Source organism: Lycorma delicatula, chromosome 9, assembly GCF_047948215.1.
Source record: "Lycorma delicatula isolate Av1 chromosome 9, ASM4794821v1, whole genome shotgun sequence".
Taxonomy (NCBI): Eukaryota; Metazoa; Arthropoda; class Insecta; order Hemiptera; family Fulgoridae; genus Lycorma; species Lycorma delicatula.
This window is the reverse complement of record NC_134463.1, coordinates 99,636,644-99,658,149: the sequence shown is the minus strand read 5'-3', so window position 1 is coordinate 99,658,149 and position 21,506 is coordinate 99,636,644. Positions and strand designations below refer to the sequence as shown.

Here is a 21,506-nt window from a genome sequence, read left to right as displayed (position 1 = left end):
GTCGCTTACAATACGTTAATATATATGTTTATTATTTAATATTAATAATAACATATGTAATATATTATTTAATGCCATTCCAAAATAAATATTAAAATAATCTTTTTAATAAAGACGGAATTTTTTTTAGAAATTTCCGTTTTATGATGTATTTGTATTTTATAAAATCGTTAAATTAATTTCTTCCATAACGTAATCGTTTAGCAGTTGTATGACGGATATAAAAAATTGCCCAACATGCTAATCATGCTACTGAGTAAAATTTTATTCTATTTCATAACTTTTTTTACTTAAAATATAGAAAAAATAATGAATCTATTTTTATGATATCATTTACTTCTGAGAAATAAAATAATAATTAATGCACAGAAAACTAGCTAAAGAAAACTAGAAAATCAAATGAAGTAACTGAAATGTTTGGGAAAACAATCATTAATGATGGAATAGTCGACCTGACTTTAATAAAAACCATTAGATACTTAAAAAATTAAGTTGTAAAATCTAAAAGTGTGAACAACATTCTATAGAAAATCGTGTGTATCTATAGTAAACTTATTACATAAAGAGGAAGAGGGGTTTTGTTTGTTCGAAATAAACAAAACCCCTACTCGATCAATCGCAACGAAATTTTTACCCGTGTTTGTTGGCATAACCGAGAACGTATTTAGATATATTTCATCTCGAATAATCTTATATATTTATAGTAGTGGAAATTTGTCGATTGAAGCACGAACTTTAATGAATTGAAATAATGAAATTTGAGTGTTTATCACTGTGTGTACTGGGTTTTTATTGAATGATTTGAATCAATGGAATAAATAATATTGCAAAAACAATTGAATTAAAATTCGTTAAATAAAATAATATTAAATAAATTTAGAAAATTTCTCCTTAACAGTAACGGGCTTCCCGTGGGAACTGCGTGTGAGGCTGGAATGGTGATGATGTATGCGAGCACTTCGTGGTAGGCTAGACCGATCATAACCATCAACCGGTAATAAATGGGGTGCCCCTAAGGCGCTGTTTTGGGGGGTGCAATGGGGTGCTCTTATAACTTTTCTGCAAACAATTGTCCGATTTTTAAAATTCAAACTGGGTATTTGTTAGTAGGTTAAAGAATAACTTTTACAGGTATTAGATACACTCTCGATCTACAGGTCAAGGTTATTCGGAAATGTGTATATATATATAAAAAATCTGCCTCTTTGTAATCGCATCACGCGAAAACCAATGACCCATTACTTTAAAATTATCAGGATAAATTCGTGTTATCCCACGGAAGGTTTTAAGCCATCGATCGAGGTCCTAGATTCCTTGAAGGTTAATATATTAAAAATATTCATTATTTCTTCTCCTCCAAGAATGGTGAAGAATTGAATTAAAAACATCCACAAGAAAAAATAGATTAATCCTTTTACTTCATTGGCATATTTCTGCCACAATGACAAAGAAATGACTTATGAATTTGTTCGACAAAGGTGTGTGTATACTTTAGTTATCATAGTAACTGTTATTCTAACCACTAGTAGTCACCACTATTCTAATGGTGAATGCGTCTTCCCAAGTCAGCTGATGTGCATGTCGAGAGTTCCAGCGTTCAAGTCTAGTAAAGTTAGTTATTCATACACGGATTTGAATACTAGATCGTGGATACCGGTGTTCTTTGGTGGTTGGGTTTCAATTAACCACACATCTCAGGAATTATCGAACTGAGACTGTACAAGACTACACTTCGTTTACACTCATACATATTGTTACCACATTTATGCCTAATTTAATATCGGCGGCGAAAACAGTAGCAACGATGCGAGCAGGAAGCACAGTATACGGACGCGTTAATACAAGCATCACTCCTATCGCGCAGATGACCGCGCAGTTCTCCCACTGTAATGGCGTTGCAGCCCCCCCCCCCCCACTCACTGGCACCAATAAAAAAGCGTTCACTACGAGAGTGACCGCAATTCATCGTCGATCACCACCTGCAGAAGACCAAGAAGAAGAAGAAGATGGAAGAAGACAAAAGAAGTTTCCTGGCCGGCTCAACGTGGGACCTCCCGGCGGAAGCCAGCATCCCCGCCGGAGCAGCAGGCCTGGCCGACCCGCCGAGGGAGTCGCTGTACGCGGACGCTACCTTTTCGCTCCAGCTCCAGCTCGCCGGTCTTCAATCGCCCTGGCCGGCGGATTCGGTAGCAGTAGCCGACCCAGCGTGGGATCGCTCGGGGAGAACCTCCCCGAGCCTCGGCCACGCCGGCGAAGGACGACCGACGCCGACCCGACACTGCCACGTGTATCATAAATATTTCTTGTTAAGTATCATAAATGAACTAATTATAAACTCTACTAGATATGAGATGTAAATCAATCGCCCTAAAAAAATCATAGCAATTTTTACTAATGAAAAAAATTGGTTTCTTACTGCTTTTTTCCTTGAGCCGATTAAATTTTTGACAATCAATATTGCAATTCTACCCAAATATTGATGTTATTCAACAGTACAAGTGGTATTCCATACTGTTAAATCAGACATTGACAAAATTACTCTCAGAGAAATCAATTCTTATCGTATTTCTTGTATGTTAAATGCTTTTCATTCATCAAATCGTATGAAAAACTGGAATAAATCGAGTAAAATTACAAATTAATTTACCCTCATCCAACTGTGTAACAATACAAACCTTCTACATTTCCCCTAAAAATAACCCAAACAAAAAAGAAAGATTTTAATATTTCATAAAATATACGTTATAAAATTGTATTTTAAAGTATATTAAATATTATAAATTAATTTTATTTATACTGATGGTTGTTCAGATAACATTGGTGACGTAAGAGGGAGTATATTAAAAATCGTTATCTCAGATTTAAGCAATATAAGTCTATTGTTGGCGGATTTCCAAAGAATTTGTGCGCCCGGTCATGTTTATATAAAAATGTATGTATGTATATACAAGACTTTTCGTCGACTTTACCGGGCGCAAATCTCAACTGATGACGAAACTTAGTGAGGAAACTTAGTGAGCTATTGAGAATAGAGGTCTATTGATTTTCAAGCAAATCGGTTCACAGGAACAAAAAAGTTTGAGCCAAAATCTGAGTTTTTAGGATATATTTTCAGCTTCTTTTTTTTCTACTGGGGACAATTTTTAACCAATTTTGATGTTACTTGCTAGGATTGTGTAAACGTAGTAGAAATAGTATCATTATGGTTTTCAAGCGAATCGGTTCACAGGAACCGGAATTAAAGGCAAAAAAACTAGATCTTTAGTTACGTTATCGAGGTTAACCAAAATCGGAGATCCACCCTTCTGATGCACTTATTATGACAGAATTTGCGTTATTACTATCATACTTAAAATTCCCCCCCCACCATTTCAATCATGATAAAAGAAAAATCTCAAATTATTTCTCATAATAATGTTAACAAGCTAACCGATTTCTTTAGTTATAGAATTATACCCTGTTTTATTATATTACGTATTAAAATATTTTTCGTATATCTATCAATCAACATTCCTTTTATTTCATAATTTAAAAAAAAAGAAAATAAAGATTTTTCCGTAACTTTTCAATAGGTACGCCTAGTTAGTTCTGCCTAAGCTTTATATAACCATGAACGTTAGCGTTAATGTTAAAATAATCTTTGGTCTAATAATTTACATTAATACAAGTTAAATTATGCGTATTATCGAAAGTCACGAGTAAGTAATTGTATTTGGAATTCTTAAATAAAAAATTATTTTATAAACATTTGTTTAATTGTACAACTGTTATTTATTTTAAACACTAAATCATATATCACAATCGTTCTACATTATTTATTTAACTCCGTTAAATAACGATCAGTTCATTTGAATTAGTTTAATTAAATAGTAAATTTAATTAAAATGTTTTCCTGTAACTTTAGAATTAATTGATTAAATCTTTTGTTTGAAAACAAACAAAATAGAACGACGGGACCGGAGAGAACAAATGACGGTGAAAATAGACTGAGGAAATAGATGAGAGAGAGAGAAAGAAAAAAAGAGATGATAAAGACAGTAAATAGTCGAGTGAGAAAAAAAAGGAAGTGATCACGTCTTAATTAGAAGTTTCTTGGGCGCGGGCTTCGCTTTTCTTCATCCAATTTTCCCGTTCAATGAAATTCCCGTGCCCCTATTTGATTCTCTTAGTAATTATATGGGTGACAGCTCATTCCATTCTAACCGTTCAATTCCAACTTTCCTCTATACCCTAACCTATAAAGATCTTCTTTTGATAAAGCCTTACATTCTATTTTCATCTGATAAAAATTTCAACTATTTATCTCATAAAATATAATTATTAAATCTATTTGCTTTTCTATTTAATAATTTTATGACCAATAAGAAGCGCTTATTATGACCGGTTAATAAATAAGTTATTATTATTACAAATATTTACGCTAAAAATAATAAAATTTGGACTTTCACCCCAAAAAATGTTATTACGAAATCCCATCAAATATAAATAATATTCAACTGGGAAAAGTTTTTTTTCTTTATTATAACGTTACAGTAATTTTACAATCTGTTCAGTGATAAAATTGAACAATAAGTAAATAAGCTAAATTTGGAATTAACGTTAAAAAGCTACAAACCCAGTGGTTTGTAACCTAAAAGTTAACAACAAAAAGAAATGAAATTGAAGAGAATTTTGTAATAATAAAAAAAGGCCACATACTAAGGCATCCTGGAATAGTCGCTTTAATATTGGAAGGGCAGGTAGAAGGGAAAAATTGTGTAGGCAGGCCACGTTTGGAGTATGTAAAACAAATTGTTGGGGATGTAGGATGTAGAGGGTATACTGAAATGAAACGACTAGCACTAGATAGGGAATCTTGGAGAGCTGCATCAAACCAGTCAAATGACTGAAGACAAAAAAAAAAAAAAAAAAAAAAAAAAATTATAAAACCGCTTAATTGAATCGATGTATCAAATCAAGGATATTGTTTTTCATTAATCTTCAAAAATCGCTGATTGTGTTATCCAATAAATTGACAGCCATAAAATTTAGATGCCGATCCAAACGATTTTGATACCGTTTACTGAACAGAGAGATTTCTTGCCTAACGGTTCGTATTTAAAATCATTATATATGAGGTTATTGCTTATATACCAATGTACGTTTAAAATTTTTCGCAGTGTTTTTGTCTGATATCGTTCAAATATATCAATATTGGATTTGCTTGCTGTACCCCACAATTCAAGCCCGTAATTCCAAATTGGTTTCAAGATGGATTTATAAAAAATAATAATTTATTTTCTACTGAGAGCCGAGATGTCTGTCCTGTTAGCCGATACATGTTTTTACACTTTAGATCTAACTGCATTGGCTTAGATTTGGTATGTTTTATCGAAGTAAGGCGCCGTTCAAGGTGAAAACATAAATACTTACATTCTTGAGAATTTGGAATCGGAATATTAAAGTTAGAAACAATCGGGCAGTTTTCCTTTCGAAGGGTGAACGTGACGCGCTTCAACTTTGTTTCATTTATTTTCCAACTTGTAAGACAGGATTCGACAAGAGTGAAATATTCTTGAATATAATGAGATGCAGTACCTGGATTTTCATGGACAGCAAGAATTGCAGGGTCGTCAGCAAACGTTGCAATTGTTGGATTTGCCGTAATTGGCAAGTCGGCATTAAACAGAACATATAAGATGGGTCCGAGAACGCTTCCTTGAAGTACCACTGGTACAAATGATGTAAAAATAGGTAAGCGTTGCAGCCATTATACATTTACTCACTAAGGAAATGAATTTTTAGTAGGAAAATATTATTTTATTGTATCGATATTTGTTAATATTTTCAAGATTTATTTAAATACCTAAATAATGGAATTGCTTATCGCATATACTTCCTGCAAATAATTGTACGGAACTGTATAACAATATAAATTCTATTTTTTCAGCTGTTTTTTTTTTATACTCTAGTAACGTAGTTTAAAATATCATTTTCTTTTGAAAAACAGGAAATATCACCTATCTTCCTTTAATTTTTTTTTTAAATTCTTATTTATTTATTTATTTTTAAATAATTTAAAAGAAAAGATGACCATTTCGGTTTTTTAATGAACAACAAGAGTACTAAAAAATAAAAGAAAAACATTAATGATGAATAAATAACTAAATAAAAAATAAAATTTTAGATTTAAGTAATATTAATTGTAAATAGTTTTTGAATTTATTTTTGTTTTTCTATTTATAGGAAATTTTAAGCATAGCTATGTTTTTTTAAAATATAATTTGCGCGATTAAACAAAATACGTTTCGTAACAATTTAATGAAAAGTTTCAAAACCATTGTGAAGTAATAAGGTACAAACAAATAAAAAGTGCTTCGTTTAATGAATAATAAAGATAAATAACAGAATTATAAAAAGTTAAAAAGAAATTAATTAAATAATCAAAATTTCCGACAGTATATGGACCTTTTAAATATTTATTCTAAAAATATAGGTTAATTAGAGATAGAGAAATGACCTAAGTCAAAATTTGGATTTTAAAATTGAAAAATTCTTTAAACTAATTTTTGTTTTAATGTGTATATTGCAATCTGTTCAACTTGTGAAAAATAAGTTACTCCTCCACAGTCCAATGAGATAAGAATGATATGTATGACGTAACTGAGATGTAGTCTTGTACAGACTCATTCCTGACCGACCATTCCTGAAACTTGTGGCTAATTTAATCCCAACCACCAAATTACACCGGTATCTACTATTCAAATCCGTACAAAAGCAACTAACTTTTACTAGGATTCGAACCTCAGAAGACTTTGAAAATCAACCGTTTAAAACAACTGGTTTGCAAAGACGAGCAAATTATTAAACCGGCCCGGAAAATACAAAAAAAAAAATTCAAACTTTTTTTTAACTGGATACATAAAAGGCGAGTATAGGATTCATTTTCTAATAAATTACCTGGTCAGTAGTTGGATTAATTTACTTGTTTATTTATGACAATAGCTTAATAATGCAAATTAATATAAATACTATTAGAATGAAATATTTCTAACTTTTTATTATGATTTAAATTCTGAATGAAGGATTTTTTAAATTAAAATTTTCTTTTTTAATCTTTTTTTCTAATTACAAGGTCCATAGAACGAAATTGATTTGAGTAATCTATCTTTTTAGTAGCTTACCCCCTTTTTTTTAAAGAAAACAAAGATGCAGAGTTTATTCGTATATTAGAGCGGGTGTATAAAAAAATTCTATAACATCATCTACATAACTGCGTAACACCTCTTTTTTTTCGTACGTAATCAAAGATCCGTTACCACGGTCGTGAGATTTTATTTTTTCTCTTTTAAATTAGTGATAAAAAAAAGCGTTGTACATTACATCTTACGACGAATAATAAAGTATTAAAAATATATACAATTCACGCACACAAAGTACAGTATAATGTGTTATGTCGCCATATTGGATGAAAAGAGGGTAAGATGATGTGTCACGTGTTTGTTATCAATTCCCCTCTTCATCCTTGTTTTCTTTTTAAGTTTTACCCTTATGGAACGAAGTAAAAGAAGAGCTACAGTATACTCAATCCCCCCCTCCCCGTATTTCACCCCATCATATCGCCCTTCCCTGTCTCTTAGGTCTTGGAAAAATGTCAAAATGTACTTGGCTCTGCCAACCTAAAAGAAAACATATTATTTATCACTCCTTCTTTACTAATATTCTACAGTAAGAACACAATACTGTTCCATTACTTTGTCTGTTTACATTTACCAGTTCGTGAGCATATATAACAAGAGAAAGAACGATACAAGATAGTGGAGCGTTAGGAAAAGAGAATGAGTGAGCTTGAAAGAATATATAAGCTATTTTAATTACTTAAAGTAAAATAATAAAGTAAAATAATTACTTAAAAAGTAAAATAATCAGAACTATATTTAGCAAGCCTTTAAAGACACGTACGAGGAGTGTGAGAAAAGGAATGAGACTGACTTTTTACTTACCAAAGTTTTTATTTTTTTCAAACAATAATATCCCCTTCAAAGTAGTTCCCTTGGGTAGTTATACATCGGCGGAGTCGTTGTTTCCACTCCTGGTAGCAGCGCTGGAAGGCTTTAATTGGTAGGGCTTTTAACTGGTCGGCCACAGTCTTTTGAATATTCTTGAAGAGTTCCAAAATGACATCCTTTTAAGACAAGTTTCAATTTTGGGAAAAGGAAAAAGCCACAAGGACTTAAATCAGGTGAATAGAGGGTTGAGGAACCGTAGGAATGCGTTTTGAGGTAAAAAATTCCGTGATGGAAATGGCCGTGTGACACGGGGCATTATCATGATGAAGCATCCACTTGTCTGCAATGTCTGGTCTCACGCGATCACTCTTTTCCTGAGCCTTTCAAGAACACGTTTGTAAAACACTTGGTTGACGTTTGTCCTGGAGAAACAAATTCTTATGCACGATACCCCTACTGTCAAAAAAGCAAATGGGCACGGTTTTGAACTTCGATTTCCTCATTCGACATTTTTTCGGCCGAGATGACGGAGTGTGCCGCTCTTCATTTTGCCGCTTTGTTTCAGGATCATACTCAAATATCCAGGATTCATCATCACCTGTGATCACACTATTGAAGAATTTTTGGTCATTCTCAATCCTATCAAGAAGATCAATACACACGTTTCTTCGATTGTCCTTCTGTTCCGTTGTGAGGTTTTTCAGCACCAATTTCGCACAAAGTTTCGCATGTCCAAATCGTCCGTCAGAATTTGATGTACGGTGAAAGCGTTTAAATTTAACCGTTCACTCATCATCCTTAGTGTTAACCGACAGTCTGATCTCACAAGAACCGTCACACGCTCAATGTTTTCGTCAGATTTTGAAGTTGAAGGTCTTCCTGAGCGAGGTTGATCTTTAACGTGTTTTCGGCCTACCAAAAATTATTTTACGGAAGGAAACAGAAGGTAAGATCATCGAACGAACATTAAGTTCAACAGATTTATAAGTTTCAACAGATTTCGAATATATTAATTAATGGTTACGCGTTCACTGGAGTTTACTTTTACGAAAATATTACAGTTTGCGGAAAAAGGTACATATATCCAATAAACTAAAAAAAAACCCCAGTTTATTCCATTTTTTATTTCTGAGTTTTGAGTTGTTTGAAGTTTTGAGTTCCCATAAGAGGCCAAAATTTAAAAAAAATATATATATCAGTATTGCTTTCCATTTCGATCTCAAAAAAGATTTAACCTAAAATTCGTGAAATTTGAAGTAATAATTTGTGAACGAAGAAAATTGTTATTAAATCTTTTATTAAAGAGGGTAAATATAGAGTAGTAGTAAATTTCGAAAAGGGTGATTTAAACAAATTTTTACTCCTTAAAAAAATTGGTATCAGAAATATTTTTGCCAACTTGAAATAAAAGAATGAAAAATTTTAGAAAAAAAATTATAAAAGCAATCTATATCAAAGAATTTTAATTTTATAAATTTTTTTAGTAATTGTATATGATAACCATTGTCGATTTTTCCTAACTGCATTCGCTTTTCTGAGTAATAAATAGCGAGAATTCGTAATTCGGTTGGAAACAATTTTCAAACCTGGTAAGGGATAATAATCCCAAATTTAATAACAATTTATAAATCTGTTTAACTTTTAGCTTTAATTCTCCTCTAAATTTGAAACTTTATTGTTTTTTTTTATGAACTGGGTGATATGAAAGAGAAATAATTTTTCAGATTTGCTGAAAAACCCACCGGGTTGGTCTACTGGTGAACGTGTCTCCCAAATCAGCTGATTTGGAAGTCAAGAGTTCCAGCGTTCAAGTCCTAGTAAAGCCAGTTAACACGGATTTGAATACTAGATCGTGGATACCGGTGTTCTTTGGTGATTGGGTTTCAATTAATCACACATCTCAGGAATGGTCGAACTGAGACTGTTTAAGACTACACTTCATTTATATTCATACATATCATCGTAATTCAACCTATGAAGTATTACCTGAACGGTAATTCCCGTAGGATAAACAGGAAAAAGAAAGAAAGATTTGCCGAAAAGGTTAATAAAAAAAAAAAAGATATGAATTTTTTTCTCAAATAACCCAAAATAGTGTAATTTTAATTGAATTTTATGCTTTAGAATATTTTGCACAAATTACAACCTTTTGTTAATATTTATAATTTTTCTTGGTATAAGAACTCATTACATAATTTTATATAATATATTTTTTTTTTTTGATAAGAAAATAAGTAAATAAATAAGTGGAATAATAAATCAGAAATAAGGATAGTAATAATAATTTTAATTTTTTATTAGAGTAAAATTTTACCCTCCATGAAGATACCAGAAAAGTCCAAATATATTTTTTTCAACTCTTTCTGTCGACTTACAGTAAGTCAATTTAATTTATTTTTTGTGTTCATACTTTCACTTAGCATGTAATTTTATGACATAAAAATACAACGTTGTAGAAATACTAATACATGCGCAGATAAAACACGGTTATATAACAACATAAGTCAAAAGAAATTTTTTTATAAATTCTAATTTATAAATTCTGAAGAATAAAGAAAACATAAAATTTAACTTTTTGTATTACGAGCAATCAAATTACATACTCATTATGTAGTTTTGAATTTCATATCTATATTTAGGACACGGAAAAAATAAAAAGATTACTAGTGAAACATAAGCGAGGTAAAAATCAGCCGATCTCTGTGGCCGAGTGGTAGTGTTTCGACTTTTCATCCGGAGGTCCCGATTTGAGTCCCGTTCAGGCATGGCATTTTTCTTACGCTATATAATTCATTATCAGTGTCCATCAGCAACTTTAAACGGGCGTTAGCCTTATTACTGTATTGTATAAATAATTATTTATTATTTCAATCATATTTACCGTAAAAAAATAAATTTTTACTTTATTATACCCGGGACTTTAATAAGTCCCGGGTTCGAATCCCGGTGATCAGGTATGACATCTTATCATACGCTATTAATTTTCACTGACATTATGGACATTTTAATGTCCATAACTGTTGACCGCTCTTTCATTATAAAAAAAAATATTTTTTATAATTATTCGAATTTTTTTTACGTAAATGTTAAGCGCTTAAAAAGTACTGTCATACGGTAAGATCGTAAAAATTTTAATAATGTAACGCAGTATACATATTCCATCCCGATGTTTTTTTACATTTATACCGTATGAAGTTCATTAAAAACATTACTTTTTCTTAGAGTAATGATGTCTATGACACACCCAGTCGTACCTTTGGTGACCAGAATGAAGGTGTCTCTGTAGTACTGAATATCAGCTGGATTTCCGTGAGCTTGGCATACTGATGTGGAACAATGTATTCGACATGGAAAAACCACTATAGTTCGGGAAACTGGGAAAACCAGTGGGATAAACCACTTCATTCCTCATTTTTTTCTAGAAAGACTGATGAGAACGTTATGTAGGATTGACGTACCCTATATTAGATTGTTTATAACTGTAAAGTTTTAATACCTTATATTTATATATAATTGAATATCAAAAGTCTTACTTTGGTGAAGTTCTAATCAGTTTAATCTCAACAAAATTAATCATTTAAGATATAATTTAAACACAAACTATAATATATTTTTCAATTACCTTCATTCAATATATACAACTACAAAACACTAAAATACGATAATAATTTAGTATTTTGCGCCATAAATCTTTCGGAATAATTAATAAAGTACATACTGCAATGTAAATTATGGTAGAAAAAATCTGATTCTGGTAACAAGATTCTATAGATCAGAAATATGCCATATGAATTAGATACATGATAAGCTATTAAATAACTTACATTTTTTTAATCGTTTAAAATTGGCAATACTGAAATTTATCGACAGGATAAAATTTGATTAACTTAACTAATTCATGTAAGTGTTTTTAAACGTTTTGAAGTCTATACTTAATCTAATTTATTTTCTAATCTTTTTTTTTTGCTTTCTTTCGTAATTGAATTCAATAAAAAACAAATTAGTACATTCAGCCCCTATAAATGTTTTTCTTTAAAACTTCATTTTTATTTTTTAATAAAGAAATACGGTGATGCCGTTCAGACTATTAAAGTTTACGATCTTTTTTTTAATTAAAAAATACGCAAACGTTTAATTTTTTTTATTTTAACATCCTATGGTAATGATTATGTTCCCAGACGTTAATGAAAAATGATTCCAAAATAGTACACCATCACCTGATTTTTATTTTTATTTTAAATAAATTTAAAGTGAAAATTAATAAAAAAAACTTAGCGTTTAAAAATAATACGTATTAATGAATTTCAGGGAGCCATAACTCTCGTACCGTTGTCATAACGTCTAAATTTTCTGCATACCTTTAATTATTTTTATCAAGTTAGATTTCTTGTGATACCTTTTTTGTAAAAAACTGAGGGCAGTGTTTTTCTTAAGCATATTGTACATAAAATTAATACGAAATAAATCATTCTTTTAATAAGCAATCGGCAATGTCGGCTTAATAATTATCCTAACAAAAGAAAAAAAAATTTTTATTATTTCCTACAATTTTACAAGTTTGGATTTTTACTCATCGTCAAATTAAAAATTAGTAGGCTGTTTTTCATTTGACCTCAATATCCAACATTGATGTTAGAAGGGCCAAAAACAGCTTACTATTTCTTAATTTGGTCCCGACTGCAAAAAAATAAAATTTCAAAGAACTGAAAATTACATTTTTTTCTTAGAAGAATGTATTGTTTTGAATTCGGTTTGAATTTTTCTAAAACAGTTTATTTCGTATTATTTTTCTTTTTAAATTGTTATTTTACGCATTTACAAAGATTAAATCTAGATTACTTTTCCATAATTATTGGTCGTTAAATAATTTTAAAATTTATCTTAACTATTTTTTTAAACTTTTATTATCAATATTAGTTCTTGGAAATCTTATCCGTACACAACTAGGTCATTTATAAAATTTTGTTTCAAATGATCGTTCAATATAACATAAGATTATATATAGATTTTAGTTTTAAAAAAAAGTTGACATCAGCTTACACATCTTGCTTTAATTCCTTAATAACCGAGCTCTTATAGATATAACACTTATCATAAACGATAATCACGTAAATTTTAAATAAAATTTTGTTAATTTAGTCTAGTAATATTATTATAATTGATTATAAGCATGGAAAATCATAATGTATGTATAACTGTAAATGGTAACCGATATGAATGATAAAGTATCTCTAGAATTAAAACGAAAAAATAATTACGAAACAAAACAAAACAGCGTGAAAATAATTAAATGCGTGTGAAATTATTAAATAATGATAGATAAGTATTATAAAAAATAATAAAAATTTGCAATTTCACGGTAACTAGTAGGACATTTTTATTTTGATTACAACAGATTAATTATTATTTATCGCAAAGACCACTTCTTGAATTAAAAGAAAATGAATAATCAAGAAGGTTGTAAAGATAGAACTATTAAAATTATAATTAAAATGAGGGATACGTACAAGACAAGGCCTTTCGGACAAAAGGTTCTTTCCTTACAATTAAAAGGGGCACCTTAAGCTCTTTCAATTCAATGAAGATAGAAAATAAAACAATCGTCCCTCCGCGCGCATAGTAAAATGAAAAGAGAGGTTTGGTGAATCGGTTGAACGCGCTGGCGCCAGGAGCGGTAGTGTAGCCCCATCCATCATGGCCTGAACCGCTATTGGTTCATCGAGTCACATGACCTTCTAATCGGCTCATGGGCGGTACCCAACACATCAAAACGCGTGAAAAAGACTTTATACCACTCTATGGCCAGTCCTCGAACGCGGCCTTACCTTTGTTTATGTGCGTGGCAAAAAGTTTTTTTTTAAGTTTTCCGCTCTTTTTCAAGTATTTTCGTTCGCTTAATTTTTACGAAACGTGTCTATTATTTATCTTCAATACGTTTAAGTATCATAACGGTGTTGTATAGTTATTAAAAAAAAACATAAATTTTTATTACTGTAATGTGTCTAATTAAAAGTGATTAATTATTTCTTCACTGGAACAAAACAGAAATAACTACTTAAGCACATATTACATTAATAAAATTAACACACATAAATTATTGAACAACTTTCATATTATATTTTTTATTGCAAAAATTAATAATTTTATTACTAAAAGTGTTGTGATTTATAAAAAAAAGTCTGTGCTTTTTGTTTTCGCATAAATTAAAAAATAGGTGCTAATAATAGCAAATGTTAATAAAGTCATATTTTGAAAGTAAATTATAAACAAATAGCTTTTTTTAAGTAGATCTTATTTACAGAAATCGAATTCAGAACACGAATATCGGGTTAAAAAAACATTTATTTCTATATTTACTAATTAATTAGAAATGAAAACCTATATTTATAACTGTATATATTATTTTCTATTTATTTATGTTAACTGATATTTTTATACTAAAGAAAAAATGAATGATTTTTTTAATTTTTTGTTTTGTTTTATTTTTATGTGAAATGTATTAAAAACAAACTTCATTTCAGTTATTTTTTTTAAATTAAAATACGCCAAAGTGATTATAATGTTCGAAATACTTGGATATAAATAACAATTTTGGAAAAAAAAAGCTTATCTCGTATATTAACTATTATTTGTGATTTATTTTTTACGTATTGTGATAAACAAGTTTTGTAATATAGCGTGATTATACACGTGTTATGTGAACATTATTTTGTTGTTAAAAGTTCAAAAACAAAAAATTAAAATGAGTTCGTTTTTAATGAATACGGGACCTTCTTATCACCACCACCATCAACCTTCGATACATCATCAAGGTGTTGTGGTCGATCCAAAATTTCCACCTTCAGAAGAATACAGTCAAAATAATTACATAAGCACAGATTTTTTCAACGGACATCATCACCACGGTCCGGGCCCGCAATACGGTGCTTACCACCATCAAGCGACCGGTACGCCGTACGGTTTATCCGGAAGTCACGGTGGGGTAGCGACAAATTACGGTACGTATGCAGCTGCGGCCGGAAATTATTATCAATTACACCCGCATCCAGAAATTCACCATCATCATCCGTTACCGCCAGAAGCCCAACAACCTCCACCGATCACCCAATGCACCGCACCACCGACATCGACAACAATCCTTCAAGACAGTCCCAAAGAATCGTCTTCGTCGCCGTGCCATCTACAAAGTCCCGGATCTTCGCAACAACCACCGAATATGGACGGTACGGAAGAATCCGACGATCAAGAAGATATGGAAGACGAAGAATTACTTATGATGGAAGACGGATCTCCTCTCATGATAGACGAAAGTTCGGAGTCTGGAGATCGCGTCATTTATCCGTGGATGAAAAAAATACACGTCGCTGGAGTCGGTAAGTGAATATATATAAAAATTCTACATACCACACATCTAACATAAGTTACGCCAAAAATATCAATTTCCAATCGTTTAGATCAAAACCGAAGATTTTGATAGGTTAGATATATTGTTAAAAATCTTTTATAAAAATTACAGTAATTCCTTTAAAAATTACAACAGAAAGAAACGTATGAACCTTTTTCTTGAATACTTGTCATAGGTCTGTTACTTTGTATAAGTTGTTTCCCTTTGCTTGCTTTATCAAACGAACCCAAGGGATTTCTCACCTGGTTTTCACCTGAAAACCATAAAAGCCTAAATTTATTTATAGTCAATTTTTTTCTTGCACGCAGAATGGTCTTTTAATTTGGATATTAGTCGAGAGATGATAATAATACGAAAGTATTATTATCGAACCGAACGACAGACTACACAAAATTACGATCTGAACAAATGTGAATATCACTCTAAGATATGTTATGAATATAAGAATATTAAAAAGTTATCTTAAGGAATAAAGTGGTAAATCGTTAACAAAAAAGCCATCTGCTTATAAGTTGTATAGAAAAATAAAATATGACTTTTAGTAGTATTACCTTAACGTTTAGTTTAATTACAAAACGATAGTTCTACTAAATCTTTCCACGATTATTTTATTTCTTATTTCTTTGTTTAAAAAATAATAAAATTCTCTAAAAACTCGAGCGTTTTAATAGTTATAAGTTGTTCAATGAAAACTATTTATAAACTATTATAACTTTGTATAAACTATTTACACAAAAAAGAATAAAAAAATAAACAAAAATTTAAAAAAAATAGACGTATAATAGAATTGTATTGATTGTAAATATAATTTTTTTTTTTAATTTATAACAAAAATCTATTTTTCAATACGCATGTATTTTTAGGTAAAAATCTAAACGCATAGTACTTAAGGGTAAACTAAAACAATTTTTTAATAAAGAAATTTACTTTTAAGGAATTTTTCTACCGGAAAATATTAAAACCGTAAATACCGTAAAACCGTAATAGTTGATTATTACACATCTAACAACCGATTAATAACTTTTCTATTAGCAAGCCACGCGAATTTAACCCCGGTAGTAAAGTAGGAGTGCAACGCTGGTATCGCATGTATTCCGATTATAGTTTTAGTAGTTTAATTTACTTACAGTTTTCAATTAAATTACACTGAATTTTTTTTTTGTGGTTGGCGGAATCCGAGATAAGGAATACATTTTTACACTCATCTAGATTATACATAAGCGAAATCAGTCGGTTTGTGTTTAATGCCACAAATAAATTTTTACTAAATATAGGAAGAATTTTTGTGTGTTAAATGTTTAAACGTAAAAATTTATTTTTCATTTTTTAATGTGCACCTTACGCGCGTTATCTTAACACAACTTAAAGAAGTTATATTTTATGTCGCTAAAGAAATGGTACTGAGATGAGCGTTGAATAAATAAGTATAATTAATAATGTTTTTGATAAATTAGATTTTTAGTACCAGTAAAAGTAAAACTAAGTGTAATAATACGAACTTTATCTTAATAGAATCTTTAGGACTTTTAAATAAAAAATTACATTTCAGTAGATTTTATATTTTCAATGAAAAAAATCATAAAATTATAATTTGTAATTCATTTTTGTAAAAATATGATACTATTATTATTTTCTCTTATTTTAGTTCGTTAAATAAATATTTATTTTAATTTTAATTCGGAAGCGGTTCGTATAAACATATCTCGGATTACTGATAATGTTTATTTACCTAAAAGAAATCTTAAGTGATTGCTAGGATTATAGATTTTGTCTCTTATAAATCTATTTAAAATAAAACAAAATGCTTGTTTTTACGGTAGTAAACTAGACTGGTAAAAAGTACTGCTACATTGTTACACGTACTTTTAATTATCGCGATGAATTAAATATTTTAAAGAAAAAGATTATGTATTTTTCATTATCTAAATCCTCCGCAAAACGGAAAATTTAAGTTAAAGGTATTCCCAAACTTATTTTTAAATAAAATAAATAACTTTCATCACTGCGAGATGTATCAAAGGATTTAAATATCGATATCCCAATGAACGTCTGTTTTTTAAGGCGGAAGACCTCGCCGGGTATTCGACACGTAGATTGAAGATTTAGCTTATATTTTTGTAGTCGCTTATAGTAGATATGAAGGATTAAATTATGTCATTAAAAATAAATATGTTTTCGTAAAGTAAATGTTTTTGTGTTTAATTAGCGCATAATCTACATATAAGGGTAAGAAAAGTATCTTAAAACCTTGGATCATCAAAAAGTATAGATAGGTTAATCGCATCGCATCGACGGAATATTTCAAAAATTAAAGTCGAAAAAATAAAGCATTTTAAAGAATTTCTGATTTTCAATAATGCAATGAAACTCTTATATGCAGGTATTACTTAAATATGTACAAACGTTTATTATCGAGATATATACAGTAATAAATATGTAAAATTCTGTCTGTTTGAGATATTAATTTTTTTAATTTAAAAAAATTGTGATCATCCTGCCATAAAAACGAAATATGTTTTGGATTCAGCTTAGTAACAAAGTGATTACCGGGAAGAAAATATTTTTAAAAACATTTGTTTTAAATAATATTAAAAATACTATAATAATTAATCGGTATTTAATTCATTTTAAAATATATTTAGAGAAAATGTCCGACTATTTTTTGTAATCGATGAACACTTAACAAATCAATTAGTTTTGATAAACAACTCTGATCAAAGTAACATTTTTATCTAAAAAAACAAATATTCATCGTAAAAAAAAAACTGAAAATAAAATTCTAATTTTACACGCTTTTCTTCTTTAACTTTAGAATAAATTTAATATGTATGTAAATATTAAACTGAAAAAAAACCCCAAGAAAAAAGAGTTATAAAATCATTTGCATTTAGCATTAAAATTTATTAATTAAGCAAATTTACCTATTTCTGGTTTACATGGGATCTTATTTTTTATTTTTCAGTTACTGCTCTGTTTTTTTTATTTTGTTAAAAAAGAAAAATAATTGTTCACACTGATATAATTTCAATCAACTATAACGCGGTGACCCTTGTTTTTGTATGTAGGATTTGAAATTTTTTTTTCTAGTCGCCGATTAAAAAATTTATAAAATTTGTTTCGGTTTCCCCATATTTTATACGTAAATACGGATTAAGATAAATGTATTTTATTTCCAAGAACTGCTTTTTTAGCATAGACAGGTGATAAAAATACAAGAACTGCATAAAGGTAACGAAGTCTTTTAAAATTTAACATATTCTAATTATCAATTAGGTTTGTCGAATGTTTTAACTATGTAAATTATAACGTTGTTTTATCTATTGAAAATTAAAACAAATAATAAAAAAAAAAAATATTAAACCAAGCATACAATGGACTATTTTTGCTATTTTTTTACTGTGGACCGAGCAAATATCATTTATTTTGGTTAGTTTTTCTTTTTTCCCAATATCATATTATTCGTTCCGTGTATTTAGTCATCTTCCGCCCGTTTCGCTTTGGTGTTTCATTTCTTTCCTCCCCGTTTCAGCTCAATTTTGTGTATTTTTTGTATGAATAATTTTCCATTTTTCATTTTCCTGTTCTTGGATGCTTATGTTAATTCTTTCTTCATTTGTTGTCCACATATTTTAATGAATATTTGTTTATTTATTCGCTGTTCTTCCATTCTATACAGATGGAATCAGGAATCTGGCTCCTTCTTATCGCCTTTTCGGTATCCTCTATTTCTTCATAAATATTTGGATGAATTTCAGTCCGTATCCTTCTGTCGTTTTCTTGGAGCCTACAATTGTTCTTCCTTCAATTTTCTTTCCCGGTTCCAGGTCAGTAAGTGTAACGTCTCACTTCCGTACAGTACCAATTCGGCCCTTTCTGGAGCTTTTTTTAATTTATTTATTGATGAGCTATTTTTTTTTTTTACAGAATAGAAAGGGAAATGTGATTTAAGAAAATTAATAACAGTAACATTAATTACACGATTTTAAAGTTAAATCATGACATGATTCTGGGTGTTTTACGTATGAAAAAATCAGTAATTAATATTTCCAAAATTATTTTTCCTGTTAAAATAATGAGGAAATAAAGAATAAAAAAGGAGATTTAGTAAATTTCTTTTTAGTTTTTGCCCCGTTCTTGCGCTAATTTGATGCAATATTTACTTGAATTTTCCCGTTCGATTTAATTTAGCTTTAATTTATATCTTCATATTATTTTTTACATATATTAAATATTTATATTTTTCACCAAAACGTTTTCCTTTATTGATGTAAAAAAAGTAACTTATTTAAAATAATACTGAAAATTAAAGAATCAGATTCAACCTTGAAGTATACTAAGTAATTTTGTTTTTGCTCGAAAAATAAAGATAGATCTTTATAAAGTAAAAGATGACGGAGATCGGAAAGATGTCCGTGGTGGAGTGTTAGTATCTCGGCCTTTTATTCGGAAATTCCCGGATTCGAATTCCGGTTAGGCGTGACGTTAATCATACGCTATAAAATTTCAGTTTTATATTATCATGCACTAGTTTCCGGCTTATATGGTGAATTAATCATAAAAAATACATGATTTTTGAACTCCATTCATCCAAATAAATTTAAGAAAGATGCTAAGGTCCATCGATTTTTTTTTAACTTTAAGAGTTTCAGATAACCTATTAAAAATTATTGTACGAATATGTTTAACATTTTTCAGTGAAAGTTACTGACTGGTTTAGATTTTGTGATTAACGATCTAAAAATTGTATTTATTAAGTAAACATCTCCGCGAAAAAGTAAGTAAAAGTACAACTAAACTTAATTATAACTTAAATTTTGTAGGCGTTTATCTAAAGATTTCCAGTTTATAAAAATATTTTATTCTAAATAAAGACTTGTACATTTTGAAGTATGAAAAACATTTTGAGCATTAGTTAGTTAATAATTAGAAAAAAAATGAAAGTTTGTAAAATTAGATTTTAAAGAAGGATTTTGAAATATGTATAAGATTAGATATCTTAAGTATGAAACGTAAGTATTTTACAAAAAATTTAGACAAAAAAGGTGTAAAATATAGGATGAATTAGGGACACTAGAAAAAATGGAGAATTGCTTTAAAATGGTCAAGCATCAAACGATTACAATATTAAAGAAGAAACTCGGTTTGTAAGACTTAATTTCATACAGCGTTTTTATTTATTAAATTTCTATCCTGATGTAGAACTTATTCTACGTTTTAGTCCGAAATCTATCGAATGTTAGCTAAAGTAAAACTGCTTCTTGTAAATTTCTCAGTTAATAAATAACACTAAACGTAAATGGATTTAAATAAACAAATGACTCATTCAAGTGTAATAATAATAATAATAATAATAATAATGTTAATATGTTTGTAATACTGTTGAAATACAACCATTTACTTTGGTATTTGGTGATAAAAATCAGATATGTAAAATAAATAATTAAGTTGTGTTATACGATAATTGAACAGTTGCAAAAGTTATGTGGGATAATTTTTTTAATGTAAATAAGGAAAATTAGTCGAGTAATATTAATAATTTATAAAATAAACAGAGTTAAAATATTTAATAAATAAAATACGAAGAAAAATTGATTTACTGTACAGCTAAATAAAACAACTGATAAAAATCAAAAAAGTACAACCGCAATAAAATAATAATTATTTATTATAAACGGAAAATAATGCCTTATATTTACGTATTAAACTGACCTACATTTTATTAAAAATGAACAAATCAAGTAAATCTTTACAAATTAATACAATTAATAATAAATGGAGTTATAACCGCATTTTTAATCCATTAGAATAAAAGAAAAAAAAATTCTTTATAGTATGATGATTCAAATCACAGGTGCATTTATCGCGGATTAGATTTTCTTTAATAAAGATTGTACCTCGATTTATTTAATCTTTTGTTCTATAAAAAAAGTGCTTGAAATATTCTGTACCGTATTCAAATAATAAATAGCTTTTTTTTTTAAGTAATTATATATTCAATGAAATGTTGACGCAAAACTAAACGAACAACTTTGGAGATTTTCTTTTCTTTGATCTTGGTTAGCAAAAGATTATAAATTAAAGTTACAATCGCATATTCTAAAGTGTTAAATAAT

At 29.3% G+C, this 21,506-nt stretch overlaps 1 protein-coding gene across 1 annotated transcript in view; it reads left to right on the top strand.

Moving 5' to 3' along the window:
• The first annotated feature begins 14,729 nt into the window (after window positions 1–14,729).
• Dfd (homeotic protein deformed) overlaps window positions 14,730–21,506 on the top strand; it is a 119,767-nt gene continuing 112,990 nt past the window's right edge. The window contains exon 1 of the mRNA XM_075375017.1: window positions 14,730–15,361. Within this exon, the coding sequence (XP_075231132.1) occupies window positions 14,731–15,361 (631 nt within the window). The 5' untranslated portion in view covers window position 14,730. The remainder of the gene's footprint in view (window positions 15,362–21,506) is intronic.